Source organism: Aplidium turbinatum, chromosome 12 (assembly GCF_918807975.1).
Source record: "Aplidium turbinatum chromosome 12, kaAplTurb1.1, whole genome shotgun sequence".
Classification (NCBI taxonomy): domain Eukaryota; kingdom Metazoa; phylum Chordata; class Ascidiacea; order Aplousobranchia; family Polyclinidae; genus Aplidium; species Aplidium turbinatum.
The window spans coordinates 12,635,503-12,653,571 of NC_137483.1; the positions used below are offsets into that span (position 1 = coordinate 12,635,503).

The following is an 18,069-nucleotide window of genomic DNA, read 5'->3' on the forward strand; positions in this document are numbered from 1 at the left end:
CGTAAGGTACACACCTTCGGCTTCAAAGAATGTAATAAATGAGTGAACGGTTTTTTGAGATCTTGCCAACAGCTCTAAACTTTTAACGTTCGCATAAATCCGAACACATTTTAAAGTTTAATTGAGGTATGTTTGCTGTCCACACCTGGGTTCGCACAAAACATTACGGTTGTTTGCCAGAGAGATAAGTATTTTAATCTTTGCTAAAAGCTTTAAAACGGTACGATGCACTCAAACGCGGATTGTAAACACAAGTGAAAGTCTCTTCACTTTTGGAGTTAAAATTTATTTTGAACAACGCTGCTTTTTTTTTTCATCGTTGCAGTGTCGCTGAAAAGTATAAAAACCCAAAATCAGAATTTTTAGGAAGTTAAAAACTTGCCCGACAATTAATCGCTATCTAATTGGGAAGAAGTATCTTTAAATCTGTTTTAGAGCACCCGAGTCTGCTACAGAATTTCTTAGCCTATATCTGTGAAATGGATTCATCAGTCTTTCTCGATCAACAACTAGCCCAGAGCAATTGTTTAAATGTGCCCGAAATTTCACTTGCAAGCTTGACAATAAACTCTGATGCTCAAACTTACCCTTTAACTTTTTGATTGTCGTTTTTGACTCAAATCTATTATTGCTGTTTTTCAGGATTTAAACTGATCCATTGCTGTATGAGCTTACCAAGGGCAAGGACTTAGCCTACGTGAGCTGGAAAAGAATTAATTCCATGCACGAGTACCGTCCAACCTGCTAAAAATGGGAGCGGTTGCATTGTATCGTTGCCACTGGTTCCGCTTGGTTTGAGTTTCCAGGGCCAAACTTTGGCTTTGTCATCAATGGCACGCAGACCTTCTGCATATAGGGGGTGAAGAAAATGCTTTGGCTAGTAGGCTATGAGATGTTTCTCAACGCCACTCTTCATTGATGCGTGATTGTCATGAAGGCTTACTGGTTTGTTTTCTCTTGCTTCGGAAATGTGAGACGAGTTTTTTCCTAGCACCACCAATTGATGGCATTCAGGGGGGGGGGGAGCGATCTTTACTTGACTACTATATAGACCAGTTTCGTATTTTTTATAATGCATTTATTGCGCAGTTGACTTTTAAAAAAATTGCTTGACTAATCCATAGACTTGTTACGGCTTTCCTGGTTCATCTTTTAATTTCATAACTTTTCCGTTCCACCAAGCATAGCCGCCCTAACTATTCAATGTGCTCCATAGTTTCACCAAGCGATTACACAAAAGATAGGATTTCGAAGTTTTGTATTTGCGCAGACGATGCAATCGGGAAATTTAAGGTCCACAAAATTTCACACTGTTTTGACAAAAAGTATTGTGTCTTCAGACAAAGCCATGTAGCCTAATAGTAACACCCAGTTATGCTACAGAATTAAATTCAACATTTTGATCCGGTGCATTGGCTGGCAACAACCCAAAAGTTTATTCTGGAACAATAGGCTATCCAGACTTGCTGCCAGAAGGCACAGCTACTTCTTAATACCGTTTTGCTAACTTTTTTAACAGTTCAGGATGCATGGAAAGTTAATCGTAGGTAGGCATTGTCTGACCAGTTCAACACCGGACCTTGCATACACACTTGAAATAGTCGTCCCTTACCAGATGTATCCAATATTTAAAGGGACAATAGCAAGCATGCATGAGGAACTTGTCACGAACTATTTCCGCGACAATGTTCAACGTGGAAGCCAAATCGTACAGTAGAGACTTAGTTGGGTATGGGTAGTGAAATTTTCGAAAATAAATGGATGCATTTCACATTCTTAGAGGAAATGCTTGAACGCAAGTTTTATGTCGGACATTTTTTTTCAATCACAAGATTCCAAACTCTTGACTTTGTTTCGAAATCTGAAGTCAATCCGTTATTTCGCCATCGAATCCCAGTCAACTAAAATGATGCATCTCACATCGATTTAACGTCTGTGGACGTTAAAGCTACGCTTAAAACTATCTCAGATAGAAAAGCAGTTTTGTATAACACATGTGGTTAGTGTTTTTGCGGTTGACTAGAGTTCACTATGAAAAGCCGGCTTAATCTACCAATATGTAGCACAATGTATTAAGGGCGTAGCATAGCGAAGGCGTAAGATCTAAGACGTTTAGTATTGACCCAGATTAAAACAAAAATCAACTTCCAAATTTGTAACGTAAATCTCGATATTTTACGTTTATCGAACATAAGCAAACGGAAGATTTACACAAAAAGCTACACATCGACAGCAGGTCGCATCATAATCGTCCACGGGAGGAGGAAATCTTCTCCTCATCATTCGTCTTCATCCGATCCTTCACCACCTTCTCTGTGATCCTTAGATATCTTCCCAAGGAAGCGCATCTGCAAGATCTTCAGTTGCTTATCATGATCCATCCGGACTATCCCATCCTTGTCATCGATGCTGATCAATTCTCCAGTCGTCTCCCGATCCTCGCCGAGGATGACTTTGACCTGATGAGAGGTTGAATAAAATACATAATCAACAAAGCAAAAATTTACCACGAACTTTACCTGAATTCCCAAAGTATCAAGTGTTCGTGCTCTTTGTGGCCGATTTGAATATTCTCTACCTGCACTCCTTTTCAAACTTTGTTTCATCGACCACATTTATTCATAAGTTTTGTAAGTTATTATAGTTTATAAGTTCAGTTATAAGTTATTGAAACAACACATTGCGGTATTTTGACTGACAACGACATTTTCTAGAAACCGCACAAAATTGGCAAGAAAAGCCACAACCAACCAAATGATTCTCACCTTATCGTTCTTGCCTGGCAGCACTGGCTCCACATTGTTGCCCGGCACGCTCACCGTTCTCCCAACCTCGGGGATGTACACGTTGCAGAGGCCACCCTGGAAAGCGATACAGGTTGCAGTTAGATGAAACTATTTTAAAAGGTGGAATCAGCAAACGAGTATTACAATTTTAATCGTACACATTGTTACTGCAGAGGATGCTCGAGGTTTTTATTTTTTAATTTGTTACCACTTCTTTTTATAACGTTTGAAAACCAATTCTACGATTTGACTTGGGTGTGGATTCGGTTTTACATCAAAGCCGAAGTAGGTTGATGTCAGGATTTCATTTTCAACATAAAATAACGTGTTGCTTGCGCAATACCAATATTAGGAATTCAAATGTCAACACAATTTGTAAATGTTTCAAATTAAGAAACTCCTTGTGAGCGATTAGAAATCACCGATAGTCCAACGGTACTATAGATGGACAAGAAGAGTATCATGAATACAGACGATAGTCCCCTAACTAATATACAGCGGTGAAGAAATGTACGCGAAATCGACGTTGACTTACAGTGATACTACGTATGACACCAGTCTTCCCAACCAGGCCTTCATCTTCATGATTTTGCTTGACGCGAACCACAATCTCAACTGTTTGCCATTCCGTGTTGACTCCATGGTCCATCATCGATCCAACGGACCCAGGGGTACCATACCCACCCAACGGAGATGGGGTTATGCCCCCACCTGGGGTGAGTGGGCTGGTATAGTCCAAGGGACTGGGTGTTGGGTTATAGGAACTAGGTGACGGCGTAGTCTTCAAAATAGGATAAAAGATATAAATTAATTGAGAATATAAATTCTAGCGAAACAACTGTGAATTTTTATAGGTGACAAACCCTTACTTGGTAACCAGCAGGAGATGGAGAGAGACCGAAGCTTCCCGGAGATGGTGTGAATCCGCTTGTTCCTGGAGATGGAGTCGGAACACCAGGAGAAGGCAGAGGTTGATAACTGCTTCCGTATCCTGATCCCATCGGACTTGGAGTCGCTATAGAAACGAAAACAAAGTAAGTCCTATCGAAACCAAGAAGAGCACAACACCAGTCGTGTCACACTGGTTCATCAAGAACAAGAAATGCATTCATATTTGCCACCACCACAATCATAGGCAACAAAGCAACAAGAAAACAATGCTCTGGAACGTGGGATGCAACTTTATCATACAATCTTGGTATGGTTAATTGGTTATGTACTTATGATAAACACACCACAAAATATTTAAGACATTTATAAGCTCATAGACTTAAAACGTATCTGCAAAAGACATGCATTTAAAGTGGAAGATGTTTATGAATCACAAGTTAAGTCGTAAATACCTTCGTATGAGTTGAGGGGCGAAGGTGTAGGCCCGCCATATGGAGAGTAAGTTCGGTCAGATGCGTAACCCCCTGGGGTTTGTGGGGCGTTGCTGTATGGGGCTGCTGGGGATGCGGCATCGTCAGACTGAAAGCTTCCTGGGGTTTGTGGGTTAGGGGTCGCACCCCCATACGGCGCAGGGGAGGGTGAATCGTAATCAAAATTGTCTGGTCTGGCAGGAGTGTTTGGATTTGTGGGGTCCCACGCACTTCCGGCCCCACGAGGAGTTCTACTTCCGTCATGCAAGGGGGTTTGGGAGCCATAATGGGGTGTTCGATTTCCTGAAACAAAAACATTTAAAAAAATATATATGAAAAATGCAGGTTTACAAAAAAGTTGAACGCTATTAAACGACAAAAAACACGTTAGGTTTTCGATTCAATGTTGTTATTCAGGCATCCTGATGCCACACGTTCTTTCTTCGAGAAGCATTCCATGGTGGCCGTATGGAAGCCAAACTGAACTTTCGTTGCAAAAACAAAGCATATTTCTTATATGCTTATGAAGATGGTGTTGACTTTTTTGATGACGCGATTAGGTATGTCACTGATTGTGGTTTCTCACCCTCGTGTACTGGAGTTTGTGATCCATACATGGGAGTCCTTGATCCTGTCCCTGCTCCATACATGGGAGTTTGGGATCCGTACATGGGTGTTCTGGCATACGTTGATGTTCTTCCTCCAGCTCCAGGGCGGCGCTGATCTCTGCAATAAAAGGATTTTCAAAACAGAAGTCAGGTAATAGTAATTCCAATGGATTGTTATAAATGGAGAAGTGTAGTTGTATAAAGGGCAACCGGTCGTGAAAACCCAAGTCAAACGTAATAAAAGAGGATAAGGTGGATAACTGGATATGTCCACTATATAGACTAAAATATACCCAGGAGGAAAAGGCGTCAATGCCGCCACGCACCAGCGAAGAGTGAGCTACTGTTGTTTTTATCAAAAGCAGATAAGAAAAAATAAAAGAACAACAAAAAGAGTCATATCTAAGCCACACGATGCCAGCTTGTACATTAGGTTGGGTCAAAAAATGTACATGAAGGTGTACAATGTACACAACATACAAAAAGTGTACAATGTACACAATATACAAAAGGTGTACACTGTACAATGTACATACTTGCATATACTGTTTGTAACCATCCATCAACGAAAGACAGATCTCAGTTTTACCGTAAACATACGAAGCCGAGTAACGTCATCAGATTTAACATATTTAAGTTTATTTTTAACATTTACAAAAACAAACTTCACAGCGAACGTTTTCGACATCACAGGATGTCGTCTTCAGGAATAAAGTTTATGTGATCTTCACATCAAAGCCTATGTGAAAGCATCAAATGTATAAAAATATGAAATAGAAAATTCCTAACGTGGGTTGCAGTCTGCTCCTGTCAACGTTGATGGTTTGGCAGGTAGCATGAAGTTCCACACGTGCGGTGGATTCTGTCGCGTCCTTCACCACACCGATATGACCCTTGTATGGTCCTTGCCGTACTCGAACGGTTTGTCCTAAGATACGTTGCAGTAAAGTAATATATCGTTGCTTCAAAATGAGGAAGAAAAAACAAAGTTGTTGAGATTTGTTTGTGGAAGCTCTGTTATGTCGTGACAATATTTAAACCAAAAAAATCAGCAGAATTTATTTAATGAAATATTTTCGTTACAATGACGATAACTTGACCTATCAGAGGCTTATATTGTAGAACGGTGCACTACGTAACACGGTCAAGAAATTAGAAGATGCTTACCGATGATTTCTGTGTCTCTCTGTCCGCGGCCTCGACCCCTCCCAGCCCCCCTGTTGTCCCCAGGGCTGTCTTGGCGCGCCGGGCTCCCGATTCGGGGGCTCATTGGAGTAAATTGTACGTTGGCATTTGGCTACATGGAAATGGAAACAATGTAACATAAAGGATCTTTGCTCACAAAAAAATGAACGCGAAAACAATGCAATTGAATGCTGTTTTAGTGTAAGTTTTTGGTAAGGCAAAGCCAGCACAAGCTATTTCACATATTACTCGGAGCATCAAGCAACCAAGGCTCATATAGTTGTGAAATCGTACATGACTTCAATTCCTTCAGTGAAGAGCCGACCAATACTTCCATGCTGAGTAAGTGTGCAAGTGTCAACCAACTATGGAGCAAAAATTCCCTTGTCAGTCGAAATGGAGTGAAATATGTTGTAGCAGATACTATTTGTTTAAACAATGACGGCTTGGGTTACAGCCTTCTTGAGGCTGAAACAACATATTTTCTCAAACTTGTGTGATATTTTTAAAGGGGGAAATGTTGAAAAGTCAGACAATGACAAACATAAAAGTGTGAAAAAGTCTTCAGTCTTCACTTTACTATCGATATTCGGTTTTCCAACCAATGCTTTGTGACGATAAGCAAGCAACAGCAATTAAGTGGTTTTACTCACTCGAGCACTCCCAGCTAAAAGCAACTGACGTGTTCTGGCGACAAAGGTCCCGCCATTTTCAATCACTTTCTTGCTCAGGAGGAAAGCGTGACCTCGATACAGATGCTTGATCTCGCCTTCCTTGCCCTGAAATGAAAGATCAATGTTATAACACTGTTTAAAAAACGTTCAGATAACGAAATAGAGCTCAGAAACACGTACCGAGTGCGGTCCATCGACCACCTTGACTACATCCCGGCACTGGATGCTGTTCTGCTCGCTGTCAAGGGCGACAGCGAACTTCGTGTCTTTGCGTCGCGTCACGGCTTGATGCTTGAGCAGCTTGACCTGGATAAAACATGGAGCACAGTTGCAGGAGGAACTAACAAAAGCAAGGCCTAGCTGGCAAAATTCATCATTTTTACATTGATTAAGAATGGATCCTGTTTTAGCTGACTTAGGATGAAATAATTGTAAAGCACTGTTCGTGTTGAAGTATTGCCACAAAATGGCAATTTGTGATGCTAGTTCAGTGAGGGATCAATCAAAATTACACAATACAAACCTTGCCATGCATGGAGAGCACTTGGAAGTTCTCCTTTTCCAAACGGACAATCACACCAACGGTTTGGTTGCTGGAAACAAAAAAAAAACATCTCTTATTTACTAATTTTATTGTTTTTCAGTAACGAAAACGTGGAGTGCAGTATTTGGCCTTGAAATGGATACCATCAACTTTCTACTGACAAAAAGCTAATGGATGTTTCAAAAGTTAAAAAAACGATTATTTTCTTACTCTATCAAAACAAGATCGCCGAACTGAAATTTCCCGATCGCATCGACACCGGAACTGACGTCAGCACAAAGCTGAAGATCCCGAGGTAGCAACTTGAGCTCGTGATTGGTGAGGTCAGAGAACAAGACGACCATGTTCTGCTCCACACGGACGATCAGACCTGGATGAGGCCAAGATGTTAAACTATGTATTAGTCATCTAACCAGCAAATCTATCCTTTTTTACATTGATTCAACGTATGTAGGCAAGTAAGTTACACACATGCTTACGCATGATCATTGTTCATAACCACAAGAAACCGCAGGAACATGAGTTGTCCTGCAATTAATTATTTGCTCTCATTGATTTATATGCAGTCAGTGAGGCCAGACAATTTACGCTTGATCTAAATTCATGGGGTGTTGATATTCTATTTTCACCTGTGTCCCCCTCGTATCTTCCAGTGATCACTTTTACGTGGTCCCCCATTTTGAAATGCTTACGAAGCTCAGATGCTAAGAATTCGAGGGGGTCCTGTCAATGTTAGAAATTAGTGAAAAGCAAATCAATTGATTAAATGTCTAGTGACCGCATTGGTGTTGTCGTAAAGATTCTACTTCAACACGTACTGTAATGTTTCAAAATTCAGTTAAATCCGATTTGTTGTTACTTTCGATTAACTTTTTGAACGAAGATAAAATTTTACTTCGAAATTAAAAAGCCATCGTTTCATATTTTCATATCTTTTAGCGCTATTATAAAAACAACCTTGCTAAAAATTTTAAGAATTCACTCAAAGCCAAGCTTCACACCAACACAATAAAGTTTGAAAATGTGCTTTAAGCACTCTGAACCTGCATACTTGCAAAAGATATGGTTGAATCGGTAGTACTGTATTACCTAGTACAATCCTTAAAGTAGGCGAAGGCCCATTATTTTAATGTTGTTAAAACGTTAACTAATGTTGAAACAACGAAGTAGATGCTCACCGTCAAATCTTCGTGCTTGGGTATCATGGTCACTTTGGTCCCCTCAACGCTGATCACCTTCCCCTGCAGGTTGTGCAGCTCTCCCTCTGCCACCTCTACGTTGTCGCCAGGTGCGAACCGGTTCGCTTTCTCGCTTTTTATCGACGTACCTCCAGCCACTGGCAAGGTAAAGTTTTTAGTTTCTTTTCAAATCGTAGTGTTGCTCATTTGTTGGTGTAATCGTAATCCAACCAACCCAGACAGCAAACCAGTCGTTTTATACAGCACAAACGTAAACGTTGTAAAGTGCAACGCCGTTTAATGCAGTGATCTTTGAGGTTCTCGAGCTTATTGTTGAGTGTTGAGCAAGTCAAAAGTACTTTTTTTTCCTGTTGACAAATTTAATTTTTCACCATCATTGTATTTTGTTTTGATGTAGATAAAAGTACAGTATGTTATTTCTGAAAAGGACATCATGTGAGGTCGAAAACGTTTGAAAATTGTTTCAATCTAGTTTTTTGTTTTCTGTAAATGTTGTAGTAAACTTAAATATGTTAAATCTGATTAAGTTACTTGGCTTCGTATGGCTATGGTTTAACGAGACAAACGCTCTACCAAAGCTCTAACAAACGTAAACGTAAAATATAAAAACGAGTGATTTGTTGTCGTGGAAACCAGCCAGTACAGCTTTCTTTTTTACATCATTTCAACGTCCAGCGACGTTTAATTTACCGATAAGTGGCCAGTGAAAAGGAGACGACTTACAGCCCATGTCCAGTTCCTCGGGTTGCTCTTCAAATTTTTCAAGCTCAGATAACGTCGGTTTGATGCCATCGACACACTGAAAACAACGTGTTTTTACCGACTAAAACCATACAAACAGAAAGTAATTGCAAACATTTCCTAATGAACTTCTTAGGCACTGAAAACCTTCCATATCTCATAAAATTTCTGATTAGGTTAGTAAGGAATTATTATAGAAACAATTTAAATCGAGTTGGTCATGTCGATTCTACAAAGTGCAAAACGTCTTTCCGATTGTGTACATTGTACAAGACAAAGAAGATCCAGAACTCACGATGGAATTGAGCGTAAAGTTTTTGTAGAGAAATCCTTTCCTGCTGAATCTGTTGCCTTCAAAGATCAAGTAGTCAGCATCTGTGGTCACGTCTCCTCCGATTGCTCTACGAAAGATGAAACAGAATCGTTGTCAAAACTAATCAGGTATAGGGAAATCGCAGGCCGCAGAACTGATTAGATGTCCTCGACCCGATCGCAACTCCTATGAAGATTAATTCTGGAAGTTTCACAAATTATGTAAACTGTATTTTTCGTCATTAACGTGTCCGGGACGCAACCACGTTCAATAAGCCATATACTAGCAGGGGCTCAACCTACATATACATTATACAGTACACTAGTAGAGGCTTTAACAACCTACGCATGCCCTGTCACTGAGGTTGACAGTTTGAAGTTTCTACCTGCAGTGACTTATGAGTTATTTTATCCATTAGTTGCCACTGTATCTGTAGTACGCCGTTCAATCTTACAGGCCGAGAGTTGAACCACGGTTGCTTGATCTTACAAATTCTTCATTCATGGAGACGGGTGTTGATGTGTTAAGGTTCGGGGTAAACAAGCGGCGAGAACAAAGTACACGAGATTGCGTTTTTGAAAACTTTCACTGCGCGTGAATCTCACATACAGGTAGCAGAAAATCGTTATTTAGGAAAAAAAATATTTCACTCGTTGCCACTGTAGTACAGAGGCATTCGACTTCTTTGTTTTGAAACAAAATGCTGAAAAAAAGTGGGATTGTATCAATCAAATGGTACTACCTGATGTTCCACGGCAGCCGAGTATAGCAACAATTGACAGCGAGACAGATGTTTCAGTGATTAGACATCGGCACTGCCACGCTAATTAATGCCGCAGAAGCCTCGGAAGGCGAGTTCATAATCTGCAGGTCGCTGCAACAGCAGATGGAGTGTTTTGACCAGTAGACACCTTAAGAAGCGACAATTTTTCCTATGAACCAGCTGACTGCAGTCCTTGTGACCCTTGTAGCAATCAAAGAATTGACTCTTGCTTTGGACTTGGTTGGTAATTTAAAAAAAAAATAATGGTAGCGGTGGGAATTGAGCCCACGTAAAAAAAACTCTGTCGATCAAACCATTATGACGAGCTGCAGTTACCGAATCGCTCGTTTAATTTACTTCAAATCAGAAAGTTTCGAGAACGGCGCTCATAATATCACGTGATTGCTGCAGCGGCCTGCAGATTGTAAACACGCTCTCGGAACAGCACACGTTACCAGTCACATGAATTCGAACCTTTTCGGAAAGAAATCAATCATACCTGATGTTGTCGACATCAAACAGCTTCTGAGGGGGTCTCTTGTAGAGCTTCCTCCTCTCTTTGTCCTGGTTGTTTCGGTTGACTCCCCGGGGACGTGAGTAGTCAATCCGAGGAATCATTTTCAACGTGACTTGGTTTAAACTTTGTTCGATGTAGTCAATCTGTAAAGAAATCAAATTGATTTTCTTGCACTGCTTTTCGAAACAATGGAGCAGATAGTAGGCTACGTGTCAAAACGAAAAAAAACATACCGCTTGTGGCTCGTTAAGAAGACTTGTGAGCAATGCTAGCCTATAGCAGAAAGCTCTTCAGAGCACACGGTTAAAGAACAAGTTTTATTATGCTGTTCATCAGATAAAACGACAATAATGAGTTTGAAGGCTATACCTGTGCCAAGTCATCTTTGAAGACTCCTTTCTTCAAACGGACCCACATTTTCGCTTTCAAGCTGGTCCTATCAAATTCTTTTATTACTTTAAATACGTCCGGCATTTCTTTAGTCGGTACCATCTTCTGGGACCAGTAACCCAATCTCAGATTACTGACACCCTCAATTGCCTGCTTGACATGAGTCTGTTTTATCGCTTCAACGTACACGTAGCCTGAAAGGAAAAAAAAGAAACTCAAACTCTCAGAGAGGCGTTGCAACCAACCGAACTTTGATTGGGGCAGTGAAACTAACACAAGAATCTCCCGGAAACAAGTGGCCTTTTCTTTTAATATTTTGTCTGCTTGCATGCATCTAAACTTTTTAAAGTGTCACTGATATTACTTAAAAGTTGTACTTCAAAAATCATGTTACTTTTGAAAATCTTTCTGCAACTACCTTTCAATCCCTCTGGAGAGGAAACCGATTTAATTTGAAGAGGAGACTCATCATACTGGGTGGCAATGAACTTCCGCATGAGCAGGATAACTGTAGCCCGCTCCTCTCCAATCTTGCACTTGACTGTCCACAAGTTGGGATCCTTGACGTCAGGAAGAAGCTGTTGCTGACTGATGTCATCGGATACCTCATTGTCGCCATAGAGACTGAATAATACACAGGTTTTGAAGTTACTGAATATAAATGAAATATCCACAAACGTCATTGGTTCAAAAAGCGCAGAGGGAAAAAGATACGATAAAGCTGAAAACAAACGTTTACTCAAGTCAGGTACTTTCTCTGGGCTTGTAAACATCCAACCAAATGGGATGCATGAACAATTGAACATGGCGGCTGGGAGTGCTACAACTGCTACAAAGCTGCCCCGTAAGTAATTGCAAACTAATTGTGCATGTTGATCTCCCGTAATATGCTGCAGATATGCTAGTGAGGACCGGGGGCACGCTATTTCAATGGACGGTCAGACACACGCTGTTCCTGACAAAAAGGTTCTAATGTCACAGAGCCAATTAAGCATAAAGTGCTGGTTGTGCTAAAAGTACAGAGCTATATAGTAACGGTTAACCTAAAAACCGCTTTGGTCCCACCATCGGCTTGTGGTATATCAGCAAAAAAAGACAACACACGCTGAGTGAACAAAACGACATTGACAAGAATCTTTCGCACAAACCCGGCTGTGTTTCTTGATGTGTTGGTAGCGTACTTCCTCATGTAATATTCACCCAATTCTTCTTCGCGTTCATTGCTGAAACAAACCGTAAAGTTACATTACACTCATGTAATTATTGCATTTGTAAGACGAAAATGAAGTCAAATAACTGGTGAATAAACCAATTGAAATTAGACGATACAAGAAGTGTGGTATTGATGGGAAATAACACTTAATTTTAAGCTATTGGGCTTGCACATAATAAATAGAAATACGAGCTGCTGATCTACTGTATAAAATGACATCTAGTCATCACTGGTGTTCTACCAGCTCGGTTCCTAAGAACGTTTTGTAACTGAATGACTTCCCCCACAAAGCCACAACATGTTGAGGGACAGGAGAGGAATCAACGCAAAGTGTCTATCTCACGAACTCCAGAAAAGTGTGTAAGAGCATCAAACATCAAACCCATGTATTAATCCAGAAGGAAAAAAGTTCTCGTTTTGCAATCTTTCAACATATCGGGATTTTAAAACAATGCAAAAAAGCAAGTTTTGCTGACTAGGACTGCTCGGTAAGGTAACGACACCACTTTACCGCAAAGTAAAAATAATAGTTGAATGAGTTTCGCTTTTAGCAGCATGATCGTTGCTTACTTCACAGTGTAGATTCAAACAGCACAGAAACTCAACAGCCGGCAGCCTCAAGCTAAACCAAAGAGCCACTTTAAAGAACCACTCACTGACTTCAACACCATTCGTCATAGCACATGACTAGGGAACTGTGTTCCGAAAGCTAGTGTAATTTGATATTGCCAAAAAGAACCGCAGCATCAGGCTATAACAGATCGTTTGAATCTACACTGTGAAGTAAGTAATAATAATACACTAAACAATTTTGAACGGTTGAGAGAACAAACTTTAAAAGATTTTGTAATCTTCTTGCACCAGACATGTCGTCCTCGATGGCAGTTTCGGCATTCGAAGCTGAAATTAGAAACTTTTTTAAACAAGAAACTCAGCCATCATACATGGATTAAGTGATACGGCAGGGGAAATGCCACAACTTGCATTAAAACTAAACGTATTATATAACAAAAACGTAACTCTGAGTCAAGAAGCTTTTAATCGTAATTAATAAAAGTAACTTAATTGTCATATTCAGAATACTATTTTTGAAACTAAGTTCGTTTTTGTTGTGTTACTATTGCTATTGGTGTACACAATTAGTACCAAAAGTTCAAAAAAATTAGTAACAATGAAAGATAAAAAGCAGATTAATTTGCAACATCATTTTCATGTCCGCTTACGTTGTTAGAAAAGCAAAACACTAACGTTTGCTACATTACTAGCTGCGTTTAAAGCAGTTTCTCATAAAGAAGTCATGTTTAAATCATTTCCATGTGCAGCATTATGAAAGGATCATGCATCTCTCTCACGTGCGAACTCATTGTTCAAACTTCATCATGACATGCCAACAATCAAATCTAGCAGAAGCACTTAAGTTTAGAAGACAACTAGTTGTGGTGTTACAACTAATTCATATACTATTTTAGCAAAAACTAAAAGATTCCAGCATGGCACTTGGACACGAAATAGAAAGTAACAATTATACGGTACTTGTAGTTTTGAAGCTGCCTTGCTTTAATACATCACATCACTGGTTTAAAGTTAGATCAATGAAATAATCTCACGAAAAGTGATTTATACGAACTGTATGCGTAAGATGTTTTCAACATAAGCTGCAGTTATGAGAAAGATGTTATTCACATTTATTTTACATGAAGTCAGATCGAGAAAAGTATCAAATTGACCAGTAAAAATATGCACAAGCCTACGCCACTGCTACAACCTACAAGGCAGGCGTCTAATAAAGTTAGTGATATGAAGTTCAAGCATGAAGGGCATTGCCTAACAGCTGGTCCAATCAATTAGCACTGATTGAGTTTCGGTGCAAAGTTGGAACCAATTTGTTTATCACACTGATCGGAGATCATCAATGCGATGATTGCCTAGCGCAACACATTCTTGAAAAAAGCAAGGTGAGATATGTCAGTATACATTGAATGTAGGACTGAGTGTCCACCACACAATGCTGATGAACTGCACAGTGCACATGGTGGAATTTGAAACAATAAACTTTCATTGTTTTGTATTGGGACATTGCTGCTCACAAAAATGAGACTTCATCAGCTTAAGTTTTGTGGTGATGATATGCAACTTGGCTTTAACACGATTGGCAATATAGGAAGGAATAACCAGTGCTAAAATGGAAAAGAAGTGATAGATGGATGGGTAACAAACTTTGAAACTACTGATCAGAGGAAAAAATAATGAGATCCAGGACATTCAAGAAACTAAAAAAAAGAATATTGAAAAATGAACTGAAGCATGCTGTATCTTCCACAAAAGCTACACCAACTAAATTGAGTTTTAAGAGAAACAAAGTCAATTTATCTATAAATATAATTAAGCTACAGTCACAAGCACGATGGTAAACACTGCAATCCATGACTGAACACTGCTACAGCACATACAATCATCGCAAGCAATTGAAGATGCTTTGACAAAAAATCAATGCCCTTTTTGTTCCTTTCTCATAAAAAGAAATATATTAAAAAGTCTTTTTTCTACCACAGTTTCTGTTACCACCTCTACAACCATGCATGTAAAGTTTAATTGAAAAAAAAATTAATGTTGGTGTGTTAATGAATTATTAGAGACAAGATGTATAATATGCAGCAAGCTTTGAGTAAAACTTCAATTTTACCTTCCAATTCCTCATCTGAACAAAAACGGTTTTGCATGTAAGGTAACGGTATGCATTAGAATTGCAAAACAATAGTATGATAGAGTTTCATACAAACATGTTGTAAAAGCAACTATGAAGTTTCAATTATAGAAGTTTAATTGTAACAGCAACAGTCATGTAGCAACTTCAGTTGATGAATAATGCATGGAAATTAAATATCCAATTTGTAAGAAACGTTAAAACGTATTGGTTCACAATTCATATTGAAATTAAAGCTACAACTTATTTGTCCAAACACAAAGTTGTATGGTCGACATTGGTCGTACCATTCTCTAAAAGCTTTTTATTGCCTAGATTCCTTTACCATCTTCATCTTTAATTCTTTACCAATTAAACAATTCACGTTTGGAAAAATGAAGTGGTCAGCCACTTGAAATACCAGCTTCCTTTCACACAAAGCAAATATACATTTGAATTTGCTTAGAATTTAGGAGGAGATATTGACTGGCTGCAGCATGAGCACTTACTTCTATCTAAAATGAGATCTTCAGCTCCTTCTTCCCATTCAATATCTTCCACACTATCATCATCATCAACATCTGTAAAAATAGTATCCACAAATAATTAGCTCAGTTGTACTGAGAAAAATGATTATCTTGTAAATGAAAATTGAAATACCAAACATTAATGCAAGCATTTCCAATGATAAAAAAATAAATATATATATACTGCTTTTCTTCTTCAAAAAAAAATTGAGAATCAGTGATTTACATATATATACAGGAAATAAACAAACAAAACTCTTCTTTTGTTACTTTGAGTGAAGCAATCAAACTCAGTGTGGTGGATGTAACAAGAGGAATAGCCACAAGACTTCTTTTACAAATCCTGGTATGTACAATCACAAAAGATTCATATCAAGTCACATACAAAACTTGGCAAAACTGGAAAAGGCAACTAAAAATACCAGCTTCATCGATGATAAAGCCTCCATGCTTGGGTCGTTTTGCTGGTCTCAAGTCTTCTTCTTCTTCCTCCTCATCATCTAAATCTTCTGCTTCATCACTTGGAGGATCAGATCCCGGCTCTCCATCGCTTGCCTCATTATCCTGAACAACAGATTGGGTGCCAACATATGTTAAATAACTTAAAATTTGTTCAAAGGAACCACTCAGCAGCATAATGTTAGCTACAAAAAAACTTCCAAACACCAGTGTTATTAAAAGTATATATCATTGGAGTTTACACATAACAATCTCTTTTCACCATTTTATCCAAATAAATATAAATTAGGCTAAAAAATACTGTGATTCGCATATGCAACACAACAGGCAGCGAGAAGTACAACAGGGGCACGTATATGGTCACAATTCCGCAATGGCCGTTTCGAAGAATCCAGTTCGGAGAAATTAGGGATAGGAGAAATTCCCTCTAAAACAACCTTTTTTGGAGAAAACAGATTTGGTGATTTCTTTAATTCAGCGACGGTTTCTGTTTATTTAGAGAATTTGTTGGGATCATTTTGGTAGGCGGTTTTTGTGTTCACCTTCCCATACCCATGCAAATGAGAAAGTTATTGTTTCAGTGAGGTAGATGGAAATAAGCAGATATCTTGCAGGTATAGGCGATAGCGATATCTAGCAATTTCAGTTGAGACTTCATTTGTTTAATCATTATTGTTAATCATCATATGCCGTTTGACAACTGTTTTATTTATTTCAATGAGACTTTAGTTGAGACTTTTCACTGAAACTTTATTTGATTAAGCGCTATTATTAGTTATTTTCTATTAATAAACAGAGGCTGCTGTGAGGTTTTAGAAATCTTTGAAAAAGGCTGTCTCCAAATTGAAATTTCTCCGAATAGTAGCAGACCGTCACAATTCAGCTGCTCCAATTTATTGTGGCATGCCATTGAGTGTCTACCGACTACCGAGACATAACCACAAGCTTTAAACAGTGATGAACAGACAACCTTATGGCGCAAGCACTTTTATCACTCAGCAACTCAGCCAAAAAGCACTATTATAGGCAAATCTACGGATAAATTACAACCAAACATGTTGGATATGTCAACATCCAATAATGAATATTTACATCTACTTCTTCAGCTTCACTATTTGCTTCAAAGTCATGTTTACTGCGACTATATTGTTCCTCGTCTTCCTCCTCATCTTCGGAATAATCACTTCCACTCATATCACTGTCAGACATTTTGTTAGCTCAATATAAGTTTGTTCAAAAACAAAAACTGTAAAACAACAAAATGAAAAATAAACCAATTTAGGGAACGTTCAAATATTACGTAACGCTTTTTTTCCGAATTTTTGACCCCCCCCTCCCCCATGTAACGCCAACGTAACGCTTTTTTCAATCCCTCCCTCCCCCATGTAACGCTTTTTCACTACGAATTCAGCACAAAAAACTACCATTCCGTACTCGAAAGCGTTACGTAACGTTTTGCTTGAACCCCCTCCCCCCCGATGTGACGCTAACGTAACACTTTGCATAAACCCCCCCCTCCCCCTCGAAGGCGTTACATAATATTTGAACGTTCCCTTAGCTTTATTAATTGCAGCAGCATAGAGTCGCAAGGAACACCATAGCCATTAGCCAATCAGTGTTAATAAAACCATAAAGCAAGATTACACTGCAATAGTTTAGCCTAAGCCTCTAGTTTAGCCTTAGCCTATAGTTGAGGCTCCCAAATTATGAGTTGTAACCCAAACATGGCTCACAAAGGATAGAAAAATGAGCTGTGCAGAGACGATTTGAATCTACAAAGAATGTGATTGTGGTAAATGTATAAGTTTGTTGCTGTTACCAACTTCCTCAAATCCAGCACACTTAACTCTCGCCTATTCGAGCAAATGCTTGTTGACTTTGGGTCTAAATTCCAACATCTCCTACACTACAATGTGAGATGGTTTTCTTCAGGCAGGGTCTTGCACTGTGTAGTGGGTCTACAAAGAGAACCGAAGATTTTTTTCAATGGAAAAAAACATCTTCCTGTGATTTGATTCTAAGATAAGGAGTGGATGCTACTTAAATGACATCTTCACAGCAGTGAACAACCTTCTCACACTAATGCAAGGCAGAAACCAAAATATC

At 39.1% G+C, this 18,069-nt stretch overlaps 1 protein-coding gene across 2 annotated transcripts; it reads right to left on the minus strand.

Annotated features, from left to right (window-relative positions):
* Nucleotides 1-1,247: 1,247 nt before the first annotated feature.
* Nucleotides 1,248-17,200, minus strand: LOC145780730 (transcription elongation factor SPT5-like). 2 transcript variants are annotated; one of them, XM_082592353.1, is made up of 25 exons: nt 17,056-17,200; nt 15,927-16,068; nt 15,487-15,558; nt 14,978-14,992; nt 13,128-13,194; nt 12,230-12,304; nt 11,500-11,705; nt 11,061-11,275; nt 10,674-10,834; nt 9,394-9,499; nt 9,081-9,156; nt 8,337-8,494; nt 7,788-7,881; nt 7,369-7,528; nt 7,138-7,207; nt 6,795-6,920; nt 6,594-6,719; nt 5,923-6,052; nt 5,545-5,683; nt 4,734-4,873; nt 4,130-4,450; nt 3,656-3,801; nt 3,322-3,567; nt 2,766-2,861; nt 1,248-2,459 (listed from the first exon to the last, which is right to left on the minus strand). In XM_082592353.1, exons 1-25 carry the CDS (start codon nt 17,170-17,172, stop codon nt 2,280-2,282), a joined length of 3,384 nt encoding a protein of 1,127 aa, XP_082448479.1. In that variant the 5' UTR covers nt 17,173-17,200; the 3' UTR covers nt 1,248-2,279. The 2 variants fall into 2 exon arrangements, with proteins under 2 accessions (XP_082448479.1, XP_082448480.1); XM_082592354.1 differs by lacking the exon at nt 14,978-14,992.
* Nucleotides 17,201-18,069: the final 869 nt, after the last annotated feature.

What these genes read in the sequence shown, in the direction of transcription:
- LOC145780730 (XM_082592353.1), bottom strand. Translation starts at nt 17,172, where the DNA reads ATGTCTGACAGTGATATGAGTGGAAGTGATTATTCCGAAGATGAGGAG. An exon ending in AGGAGCAGACTGCAACCCAC is followed by an intron (nt 4,874 to 5,544) that starts GTTAGGAATTTT and finishes CTTTTATTGCAG; the next exon opens with AGATCAGCGCCGCCCTGGAG. An exon ending in CATCTCCTGCTGGTTACCAA is followed by an intron (nt 3,568 to 3,655) that starts GTAAGGGTTTGT and finishes CCTATTTTGAAG; the next exon opens with ACTACGCCGTCACCTAGTTC.